The 12,558-nt window shown below is 48.7% G+C and overlaps 1 protein-coding gene across 1 annotated transcript in view; it reads left to right on the forward strand.

The window, feature by feature from the left end:
• The first annotated feature begins 2,117 nt into the window (after positions 1-2,117).
• Positions 2,118-12,558, forward strand: part of med4 (mediator complex subunit 4) — a 29,348-nt gene continuing 18,907 nt past the window's right edge. Inside the window, exon 1 of the mRNA XM_086006468.1 lies at positions 2,118-2,311. Coding sequence (XP_085862594.1) covers positions 2,211-2,311 — 101 coding nt within the window. The 5' untranslated portion in view covers positions 2,118-2,210. The remainder of the gene's footprint in view (positions 2,312-12,558) is intronic.

Consider the following 12,558-nt stretch of genomic DNA (forward strand, 5'->3'; position numbering starts at 1 on the left):
GGACGGGGGGGTGAGGGAGGAGGGGGACGGGTGGTGAGGGAGGGAGGGGACGGGGGGGTGAGGGAGGGAGGGGGACGGGGGGGGTGAGGGGGAGGGAGGGGGGACGGGGGGGTGAGGAGGGAGGGGGACGGGGGGGGGGTGAGGGAGGGAGGGGGACGGGGGGGGTGACGGGAGGGAGGGGGACGGGGGGGGTGAGGGAGGGAGGGGGACGGGGGGGTGAGGGAGGAGGGGGACGGGGGGGTGAGGGAGGGAGGGGGACGGGGGGGTGAGGGAGGGAGGGGGACGGGGGGGTGAGGGAGGGAGGGGGGACGGGGGGGTGAGGGAGGGAGGGGGACGGGGGGGTGGAGGAGGGAGGGGGACGGGGGGGTGAGGGAGGGAGGGGGACGGGGGGGTGAGGGAGGGGAGGGGGACGGGGGGGTGAGGGAGGGAGGGGGACGGGGGGGTGAGGGAGGGGAGGGGGACGGGGGGGTGAGGGAGGGAGGGGGAACGGGGGGGTGAGGGAGGGAGGGGGACGGGGGGGTGAGGGAGGGAGGGGGACGGGGGGGGTGAGGGAGGGAGGGGGACGGGGGGGTGAGGGAGGGAGGGGGACGGGGGGGTGAGGACGGGAGGGGGGACGGGGGGTGAGGGAGGGAGGGAGGGGGACGGGGGGTGAGGGAGGGAGGGGGACGGGGGGCGAGGGAGGGAGGGGGACGGGGGGCGAGGGAGGGAGGGGGACGGGGGCGAGGGAGGAGGGGGACGGGGGGTGAGGGAGGGAGGGAGGGGGACGGGGGTGAGGGAGGGAGGGGGTGAGGGAGGGAGGGAGGGGGACGGGGGGTGAGGGAGGGAGGGGGACGGGGTGAGGGAGGGAGGGGGGACGGGGGGTGAGGGAGGGAGGGGGACGGGGGTGAGGGAGGGAGGGGGACGGGGGGGTGAGGGAGGGAGGCGGACGGGGGGTGAGGGAGGGAGGGGGACGGGGGGGTGAGGGAGGGAGGGGGACGGGGGGTGAGGGAGGGAGGGGGACGGGGGGTGAGGGAGGGAGGGGGACGGGGGGGTGAGGGAGGGAGGGGGACGGGGGGGTGAGGGAGGGAGGGGGACGGGGGGGTGAGGGAGGGAGGGGGACGGGGGGTGAGGGAGGGAGGGGGACGGGGGGGTGAGGGAGGGAGGGGGACGGGGGGTGAGGGAGGGAGGGGGACGGGGGGTGAGGGAGGGAGGGGGACGGGGGGGTGAGGGAGGGAGGGGGACGGGGTGTGAGGGAGGAGGGGGACGGGGGGTGAGGGAGGGAGGGGGACGGGGGGGGTGAGGGAGGGAGGGGGACGGGGGGTGAGTGAGGGAGGGGACGGGGGGGTGAGTGAGGGAGGGGGACGGGGGGTGAGGGAGGGAGGGGGACGGGGGGGGAGGGAGGGGGACGGGGGGGTGAGGAAGGGAGGGGGACGGGGGGTGAGGGAGGGAGGGTGACGGGGGTGAGGGAGGGAGGGGGACGGGGGTGAGGGAGGGAGGGAGGGGGACGGGGGGTGAGGGAGGAGGGAGGGGGACGGGGGGTGAGGGAGGAGGGGGACGGGGGTGAGGGAGGGAGGGGGACGGGGGTGAGGGAGGGAGGGGGACGGGGGTGAGGGAGGGAGGGGGACGGGGGGGTGAGGGAGGGAGGGGGACGGGGGGTGAGGGAGGGAGGGGGACGGGGGGTGAGGGAGGGAGGGGGACGGGGGGTGAGGGAGGGAGGGGGACGGGGGGTGAGGGAGGGAGGGGGACGGGGGGTGAGGGAGGGAGGGGGACGGGGGGTGAGGGAGGGGAGGGGGACGGGGGGTGAGGGAGGGAGGGGGACGGGGGCTGAGGGAGGGAGGGGACGGGGAGGGAGGGGGTTCAGAGACTCCTGACCAGACTCAGGCACAGCAAGCTGTTGACCAGGTGAGACATACCCAAAACTATAAAACCTGGAGTATATGGCTACTGGCGATCCCCATTAACAAAAAACGAAGTTAAAGAACCACCTCCTGGGTGCTTAGGCAGAGTTCTTCAATCCCAACAGTTTTATAAACATGGCAGAGGATTCTTCAGTTCCCTAGGCAACGCCAGGTACTCCAGCTGGTATCTAATATAGCTTACCCTGCGACCTGGACCCCATGTATTTGCGCAGCACACTGCAATCCGGAGCATGGTCAAGGCGACACTGCCTTTCGGAAGGCGCTGTTCCACCTGCTGCCTGCAGGGGGCGCTGACCGAGTCGGCCCTCGCGCATGCGCAGCTGGATAATATGCCCAGCAGTAATGGCGGCCGCGGAGAGAAGCACGAAGGATAAATTGCTGGGTGTGCTGGATGATGTGGAAGTGTTGTGCAGGTAAGAGGCTGTGCCCTACCCCACTCCCCCGAGCAGCGGATTCAGTGAATGGTCACCGCGCGGACTCAGAGGGGTTGAGCTCTGGGTTTGTGTCTTTTTTAGCGGATTTTCTGACACTTCCTGTTGGCTCGAGAGGGTCCGAACATCCAGCGGCCTGTGAATGGATGGAAAGTATGGCGGGGGAACGTGTAATAAGATTAATATATTGACAAGCACCAGTGGTAAAGTGATTTGGCAGGGAGTTCTCGAAAACAGGGGGCGGGTAATGAAAGATCGGCCACCGATGCTGGACTACGATGATGGGGAAACGAGGAGTAGACCAGGAGGAGGGAAGGATGTGATGGGGAGATAAGGCTGGAGGAGGTCACTGAGGGTGGGAGGGTGAGGAGAGGCACTGAAGGCGAGGACAGCGATTTGGACATTGATTTGAAGGAGCACAGGAAGTCAGTGGAGCCTAGGCTTCAAGCAGGTATGGACAGACAGTTAGAGCGTGAAGCAATAGCTTTGGTATCAAAAGATAAGATGGAAAGATAAAGCTCCAGCGGGTTTATCTGGGACCACGGTAGTGTTTACTGGACTAATAATCCAGAGGACTGGAAATAATAATCCAAATCCCACCATAGTAGTTTGAGAATTTGACTTCACTTTGAAATAAATCTGGAAATAAAAAGTTGGTATCAATAATAAATGAACATGAAGTTGTTGGATTGTTTTCAAAACTTAACCAGCTCACTAATGCCCTTTAGAGAAGGAAACCTGCCATCCTTACCCGGTCCGTGACTAGTCACACTTAACTACCTTCTGAAGTGGGCTAGCAAGCCACTCATGTTGTATCAAACCACTAGCTGTTCAAGAAGGCCCAGCACCACCACCACCGGGCAACTAGGGATGGACAATAAATGCTGGCCTTGCCAGTGACACCCACATCCCAGGAATAAATTTAAATTAAAAAAAAGAAAGATTTCTGTGGGGGATGTCCTGATCTGCACCATTTTTCTGCTGAAGGTATGATGGGAGATCGGGAAAACACTAGTGAAATTCTACCACCTATTCTAAATAGAAAATATATATATATATATAGATACACAGACAATATTAGGCAGTGTTTTCTTTTTTAATGATTAACAGTGATGTGAAAAGTTGTTAATTTGTAAATATTTCTGGTATTTTTCACATTCTACGCAAGCATTGAAGGACAATTACATTTTTATTTAAGTCCTTCCTATTTTTGACATTGAAGAACAAATAACTTTTAAACACTTATCTAAAAAGAGCGAATGACTTGGGCACGGGACATTGTCGTTGCTGAGTTACCTAAAACCCAGTAAATAGTCAAGTTGTGCACTTGTGTCCTTGTCGCCCCTTGTAAACACATCATCTGTCATGCTGCTTTTTAAAAGAACAGTAGTTTCAGAGATTTGCTTACCGTTTCTTTTTAAAGAGAGATGAATGTTGCTAGTTTTTATAAAAATATTTCTCCGTTCTGTGGGTATTTTTTAAATTTTTTTTTTATAAAAGCTCAGTCTGATTCTAATATGCACCCTATGCTAGATTGCCTGTGATAAACAGGAACATACCGCATCTGTCTCTGTGCAACACACAGCTATAGAAATGGGAATGAGGCTGGGGGGTTGGAAATGCACAGCTGTAATTCCCTGAAACAGTGGACCTAGTGAAGTCTGAGGTGTACCACATCTGTTTTCATGACCAGCCCCAGATGTTTGCTCTGCTTTTTTTCCCCAAAAGTAATGTCTCGCGCTGAATTGCTACTCCCCATCCAGTACCTTATCTAACTGTCCATTCTCTTTCTGGTGTGGAGATGCCGGTGTTGGACTGGGGTGGACAAATCTAAGAAATCACACAACACCAGGTTATAGTCCAACAGCTTTATTTGAAATCACAAGCTTTCGGAGTGCTGCTCCTTCATCAGGTGAAGTGGAGAGATGCATAAAAACACAGCTTATATAGTCAGAGAATAATGTCAGATGTTTACAGGTAATCTTTCTAACTGCCATTTATCACACCTCGGCAGAGAGATAATCACAGCAATCAAAGGTGTAAATGGTGTTCAAACAGGTCAGTCAGGAAAACATTACATCAAAGAACAATGAGGTGGGGTCACAAGGGGTCAAATGTTGAGCTTTGGCAGGCTGGACGACTTGGGGGTTGGGGGGAGAAATGGAACTTAATGGCTAAAGTCTCGCTCGACATTTACACTTGTCAGTAGGGGTCACTGATAGTGATCAGAAACAGGAACCCAATCCGTTTCATCCCCCCCCCCCCCGCGGTTTATTTTTATGGGGCTAATTTGGTTTAAGTTTTCTTTTGATCCCTTTTTCTTCGTCTAATAGCTGTCAGGATGGAGGCTGCAGGCTGCAGCCAGTGCCCTTGCTGCCGAGTTGAAGAGGGCACTGGGCCCTTAAAATCGATGCTAAGTCATTGCATCGGTTGGGTTGCATGTATGAGTATACCATCTGAGGGGCGGAAGAACTGAGGTTTTAATTCCGCACAAAGCCGGCATTCTGAGCATATTTTCTTTACATCTCCAGTGGAAAAAGGGAGATTCCGTGATCGTACGAAATGTAGCATGCGCGTAATGCCAGGATGACACAATCCATTGTGGACATCCATGAGAGTAGAGGATGACATAGTGGAGCAGAATGCCCGTGTGAGGGTGTCCGGGGCCACATTCTCCTTGCCAGGCCGATAGAGAATGGTATAACCAAAAAAGAGGCCAGTTCCATCCTCCAAAGTTGTATTTTATTATTCTTAATTTTGGTTCGTTTTCGATTATTGAGCATGAAGGTGACTGATCGTTGGTCCGTGATCAATGTAAAGTGCTGGCGAGCTAGAAAATGGTTCCACTTCCGTACTGCCTCTATGATGGCTGTGGCTTCTTTCTCAACCGGAGGATAATGTAGCTCGGCACCTTGTAAGGTCCTGGACATAAATGCTACAGGACGACCTTACTGATTCAGAGTAGCCGAGATCGCCACCTCCAAGGCATCACATTCAACCACGAAAGGGAGATTCTCATCGATGGAGTGAAGAGCCGCTTTCTCCAACTTTTTTTGAGAAGGTTAAAGGCTGCAACAGCCGCTGTTCCCAGTGGAAATGATCTAGCATGCAGCAAGGGTTGGATTTTGTCCGAAAAATGAGGAATCCATTTAGCGTAGTATGCAAACAGACCGAGAGCCCGACGTAAAGAAGCCGGATTCTTAGGTGACGGGAGCTCTTGGAGCGGGCGAAGTCTTTCTGGGTCTGGCTTAATGATACCATTGCCTACGCAGTAGCCAAGGATGTTGATGGTCGGTTGCGACTCAACAGATTTGGATTCATTCAGGGTCAAATTACAGCGATGGAGGGCATCCCGAAATTTTTGGAGGTTGGCGTCGTGTTCCTGTTGATCGTGACCTGCAATGGTAATGTTATCAAGATAGGGAAAAGTGTCCCTTAGGTTTTCCTGCTTAACCAGGCCATCCATTGCCCGTTGGAAGACAGCCACTCCATTAGTAACCCCGAATGGGAGGCGACGAAATTGGTACAGCCGTCCATTAGCCTCAAAGGCTGTGTACTGCTTATCTGAGACCGTCAAGGGTACCTGATGATAGGCACTTTTTAAATCGTAAGTTGAGAACACTTTGTATTCGGCCAGTTTATTAACCATATCATCAATGCGTGGCAATGGGTAGGCGTCCAAGTCGGTATATTGATTGATGGTTTGCGAATAATCGATGCATAGTCACTGTTTGTGAGGTTTTAGCGGGTTCTTGACAATGACGACTTGAGCCCGCCAGGGCGACGAACATGGTTCGATGATATCCTCTGCTAAAAGTCGAGATATTTCAGCCGCAATAAAAGATTGGTCTTCCTGATTAAAGCGCCGCGATTTCGTTATTATTGGTTTGCATTGAGGCGGAATACTGGCAAATAATGAGGGTTCATCAAGTGAAGCTGCTGACAATGCACAAAATGGTAATTTAGATGGTATATTAGAAATAGTAAGTCCGGGTTTGGATCCACCAAACTCAATGGTGAGTTTCTTATGCTGTTTTTGGAAGTCCAGCCCTAAGAGGAGATCACTACATAAGTCCTTGAGCACCGAAAGTCGGGTGGAGGGATACATACGACCATGAAGTGTCATATCAACAACACAAAAGCCGGAGATTCTGGTATTAAGTGATGACTGAGCCATCGCAATTGCCTGGTCCGATGGGAAGACGTGTAGTTTCAATTTCGCAACAATCTGTTCCTTAATGAAACTATCAGTACTTCCTGAGTCAATTAAGGCATCTAAGGTATGCCCTTTAATTGAAATTTTTGTGGCTGCATGAGACAGGTTCTGTGGGCAAGCAGCTGTAATTGGTGTCGTTGCACAGAGAGTGGCTATAAAACTCAGTGTGCTTCTTCGGGAGAGAGCTCGAGAGGAAGCTCGATAGGTCCTAGCTGGAGCATCTTGATAGGCCCTAATTGGGGCAGTTCGGTAGGCCTTAGCTGGATTGGCCCTTGTAGAGGCCCTTGATAGGCAAACTTTAGCAAAGTGTCCTTTTTTTTTTGCAATAACTGCAGATTGCATTGCGAGCAGGGCAGATTTTCCTAGGGTGAAAAGCATCTCCACAAAAGAAGCACTCCTTCCTAGATTGCCAAGAGGCTGCTAAAGTGGGGTCATCCTCCTCTTCATCAGAATTAGATTCCCCCATGATAGGGTTCACCTGAGACCGCTTGAATTGTCTGGTTGCAGCTACAGCAGCAGATCGAGATCTGGGCAGCTGATAGAGGTCTGCATTTCTCTTTGCCAAATCCAGAGAACAAGCTAGGTCAAAAGCTTTTTGTAGCTCCAGTGTTTTACTTTCTAGTAGACGCTGGCGTATAAATGGAGAGGCAATCCCACAGATGAAAGCATCACGAATCATTTCTTTGCGGTACAGCTCAGCTGAGGCTGCCTGAAAGTTACAATCTATGCTGAGCCTGCGAAGTTCTTGCAGGAATTCGTCAATTGATTCCCCTGGCCCTTGTTGGGCTGTGGCCAGTAGATGTCTAGCATAGACCTCATTTGGGGTCTTGGCATACAGTTTCTTAAGTGCCCGAATCACCTCATCGTAATTATCCCATTCATCAACATATTCGAACACTTTTGGGGTCACATAATTGATAAGTATCCTCAATCTAGCAGGAGCATCCGCTTGACATTCATCCAGAAAATTCTCAAAAGTACGGTACCAATGCTTCCATACCCTGCCAGCTGCTGGTGTATTCGGGTCCAAGTCCAGACGAATAGGTCTAAGGATTCTCTCCATGATGGGTGGTTCCCTGGATCCTTAACTCCGAGTTTGTCCGAAGGTCTAGTATTTGTGAGTGCAAATACTAAGTTACTTAAATTGATGTAAGAAAAAGGAGTCTTACCATCAAGTAACTTTAAAGTAAGCTTTAAGTAACTTATAAACACACTATATACAAGAGAGGTCTTTACCATGCCTCTGGTAGAAGCCTCTTACAATACTGAACAGACCAGTATTTATACCAGTCCAACAGGAAGTGACATATGACAGGAAGTGAGGTATGTACACAGTTCATAGTTCACAGTTCACAGGAAGTGATGACATAACTTCCCAGAAGTTGTTATTATTATCACACTATCCCTTTAAACCTACAGATCCAGTTATCATTATTGAACTTTACTGGTATTTTTGAAGTGCTCCTGACTATAAGTCCAGCATGTTAGAACCAACAAGGGGGCATGACATATTAGATTTAGTAATGAATAATGAGCCAGATTTAGTTAACAGCCTAATAGTGCGTGAACATTTATCTAATAGCGATCATAACATGATCGAGATCAACGTAGTGTTTAAAAGGGAGAAACGCAAAATAGCTACTAAGAATCTAGAATTAGGTAAAACTGACTTCAATGCAATAAGATAGAGATTGTCCACAGTAAACTGGGCAAATTTGTTAATGGGTTAAACGACAGATCAGTGGGAGATCTTCAAAACAGAATTGAATGTGATACAGAACCAGCTTATACCCCTAAGGGGCAAGAGCTCTACTTGCCAAAAAAAAGCCATGGATGACTAAAGAGGTCAGGGACAGTAAAACTAAAGGAAAAAGCAGACAAAAATACAAAAAATAGCACAGATCCCGGTGAATGGGAAAGATACAAAGAACAGCAAAGGGTGACAAAACAGATAGTAAGAGCTACAAAAAGGGAGCATGAAAAGAAACTTGCAAGGGATATCAAAATCAACACAAATTTTTCTTACAATTAGAAAAAAGAGGGTGGTCAGGAGCAATGTGGCCCCTTGAAAACTGATAACGGTGATATTGTCAATGATAAGGAAATGACGGACATGTTGAATAATTACTTTGCGTCAGTATTTACAGTGGAGGAAGAGGATAGCATGCCGGAAATCCCAAGAAAACGAATAAATCAGGAACAGGGTCTCAATAAAATTAACATAAGTAAAATAACAGTAATGAAGAAAATAATGGCACAAAAGAGTGACAAATCCCCAGGACCAGATGGTTTCCATCCCAGGGTTTTAAAGGAAGTAGGTGAGCACATTGCAGATGCCCTAACTATAATCTTCCAAAGTTCTCTCGATTCAGGAACCGTTCCTTTAGATTGGAAAATTGCACATGTCACTCTGCTATTTAAGGATGGTGAGAGAGGGAAACCAGGGAATTATAGACCAGTTAGCCTAACATCTGTTGTGGGGAAATTACTAGAGTCTATAATTAAGGATAGGGTGACTGAACACCTTGAAAATTTTCAGCTAATCAGAGAGAGCCAGCATGGATTTGTGAAAGGTAGGTCATGCCTGACAAACCTGACTGAAGTTTTTGAAGAGGTGACTAAAGTAATGGACAGGGGAATGTCTGTGGATGTTATTTATATGGGCTTCCAGAAGGCATTTGATAAAGTCCCACATAAGAGACTGTTATCTAAGGTTGAAGCCCATGGAATTGAAAGTAAATTATTTACTTGGTTAGGAAATTGACTGAGTGTCAGGAGACAGAGAGTAGGGATAATGGACAGGTACTCTAACTGGCAGGATATGACTAGTGGTGTCCCGCAGGGATCTGTGTTGGGGCCTCAACTGTTCACCGTATTTTTTAACAACTTAGATGATGGCATAGAAAACCACATATCCAAATTTGCCATAAGATCGACAACATGGTAGACAGTGTAGATTAAGTGAATGGGCAAAACTGTGGCAAATGGATTTCAATGTAGGCAAATGTGAGGTCATCCACTTTGGACCTAAAAAGGATAGAACAGGGTTTTTTCTAAATGGTGAAAGGCTGAAAACAGTGGAGGTCCAAAGAGACTTGGGGGTCCAGGTACATCGATAATTAAAATGTCATGAACAGGTACAGAAAATAATCAAAAAGGGGCTAATGGAATGCTGGCCTTTATATCTTGAGGACTAGAATACAAGGAGGTAGAAGTTATGCTACAGCTGTACAAAGTCCTGGTTAGACCACACCTGGAGCACTGTGAGCAGTTCTGGGCACCACACCTTAGGAAGGATATATTGGCCTTGGAGGGAGTGCAGCGTAGGTTTACCAGAATGATACCCGGACACCAGGCGTTAAATTACGAGGAGAGATTACACAAACTAGGGTTGCATTTCCTGGAATTTAGAAGGTTAAGGTGTGATTGATCGAAGTTTTCACGATATTAAGGGGAACAGATAGGGTAGATAGAGAGAAACTATTTCCGCTGGTTGGGGAGTCTGGGACTAAGGGGCTATAGTCTAAAAAAAAATTAGAGCCAGATCTTTCAGGAGTGAAATTAGGAAACACTTCTACACCCAAAGGGTGGTAGAAGTTTGGAACTCTCTTCCGCAAACAGCAGTTGATGCTAGATCAATAATTAATTTTAAATCTGAGATTGATAGATTTTTGTTAACCAAACTTATTAAGTGATATGGGGCAAAGGCGGGTATATGGAGTTAGGTTGCAGATCAAACATGAGCTCATTGAATGGCAGAACAGGCTCGAAGGGCTAAATGGCCTCCTCCTGTTCCTATGTTGATTTGCTTTAGTAAATCCAGTCTCAGTAGTTAGGTGCACAGATTGCTGAGATGTATGCCTGTAGCTTGTCTTGCTGTCTGTTGTGTTATAGCAATAACAACAACTTGCATTTATATAGCATCTTTAACACAGAACAAATGTCCCAAGGTGCTTCACAGGAGCGTAATCAGACAAAAATGGACACTGAGCCAAAGAAAGAGATATTAGGAGCCGTGACTAAAAGCTTGGTCAAAGATGGGTTTTAAGGGGGTTCTTAACCAGGGAGATGGAGAGGCGGCGAGGTTTAGGAAGGGAATTCCAGAGCTTGGGGCCTAAATGGCTGAAAGCACGGCCACCAATAGTGGGGCAAAGGGAGTCGGTGATGTACAGGAGGTCAGAGTCGAAGGAATGAAGTGTTCTCGGGGTGTTGTGTGGCTGGAGGAGGTAACAGAGATAGGAAGGAGCGAGGTCATGAAGGGATTTAAACAAGAGAATGAGAATTTTAAATTTAAGGCATTTTTATAAAGGTGTAATACCTTATTTACTTAACAGGGTTGCCTCCAATGGCAAGAGTGCCATCAAGGGAAACCTTGTTAACTAAATTGCCTGCTGTCACCGATATCAGAGACGTAAAAGCCTTATTTGATGGCGGATTTCCTGGCGTGCAACATAGCTACTGATTGTGATACTTGCGCACCGTTGGTCTAGCTGTCCTGTGTGGACCTGTACCGCACTAAAGGAAGGTCCCACAAGATCGTCGCATGCGCAGTTCCATTGTTGCTGAATCTACAAAGAGCAAATGAATAAATGACCAGATTTATTTTGATGTTGGTTTTAAGGAGGAATGTTGGCTCATGCATTGGGAGAACTCCTTGCTCTTTTTTGAATAGTGCCATGGCACCTTTTATGTCTACCTGAACAGGCTGACAGTTTTTGGCTTAATATCTTAAGCAAAAGATGGCATCTCCAGCAATACTGCAATGCCTCAGTACTGCAATGCCTCAGTACTGCAATGCCTCAGTACTGCACTGAAGTATCGGCCTTGATTATGTGCTCAAATCTGTAATGGAGAAATCTCCCAGGCTTCCTGAAGTAAAATTTCAAATGGTTGGTTTATCTCTAGCCTGTACACCTTCATAGCATCGCAAGCAAACTTTCAAACACTAAAGTTAACTGGGGGAAGGAGGTGCTTCTTTTTGCCTTTAACACTTGTAGTGGTTTGTGCAAGTTTGAGGCAGTAAGTATTTAACATTTTGTCAGTGTTTTAGCGCTTAGTGCAAGTTAGTGTGTAAAGAAAAATACCTTAAAACAGACTAAAGGTAATTACCTACAAATAAATATAAATAGTGGTGTGAACTAGGAACCTATAACTAATACTTTATTAAATTAATAATTTAAATTAGTTAAACTAATTAGTTTAAAAAAACTAAAAATATACAAAGTGACTTAATTACATAAAACTTTAGTTAATTGAACATTAAAAAAAAGGTTAGATAGAGATGGTAATGCAGGAGGTGTGCTATATCTGCAGCATGTGGCAGTTTGTGCAGAGCAGCGTGATCCCAGGCAACCACATCTGCAGTAAGTCTCTGCAACTTGAAGAACTTCGGCTCAGAGTTATTGAGCTGGATTCCGAGGTGCAGACATTGCGATGCATCAGGGAGGGAGAGAGTTACCTGGACATTTTGATCCAGGAGGCAGTCACACCCTTTAGGTAAGGTAGTGAATTAGATTTAGTTAGTGGTCAGGGACAGGAACAGGAAGATGTGACTGTGACTCAGGCAGTTAAGGGGACCTCAGATGCAGTGGTGGAGGAGCCTCAGCCTTTGCCATTGTCCAACGGGTACGAGGTACTTGCTACAGGACAAAGACTGTAGGCAGAATGGGCAAATTGACCACTACACTGTGGTACAGGAGGTTATTCAAGTGAGGGGAGTGAAAAGGAATGTGGTAGTTGTAGGGGAATAGTATAGTCAGGGGGTTAGATACTGTTCTCTGCAGCTGCGACCGGGAGTACCGAAGGCTGTGTTGCCTGCCCAGTGCCAGGGTTAAGGACATCTCCTCGTGGCCGGAGAAGGAGGGGGAGGATCCCGTTTTTCTGATCCAAGTAGGAACCAACAACATAGGTAGAACTAGGAATGAGGTGCTGCTGAGGGAGTTTGAGAACTTAGGGTATAAATTAAAAAGCAGAACCTCAAAGGTAATAATCTCTGGATTACTACCTGAGCAAC

Source organism: Somniosus microcephalus, chromosome 14, assembly GCF_052327205.1.
Source record: "Somniosus microcephalus isolate GS21.2 chromosome 14, FLI_Smic_1.0, whole genome shotgun sequence".
NCBI lineage: Eukaryota > Metazoa > Chordata > Chondrichthyes > Squaliformes > Somniosidae > Somniosus > Somniosus microcephalus.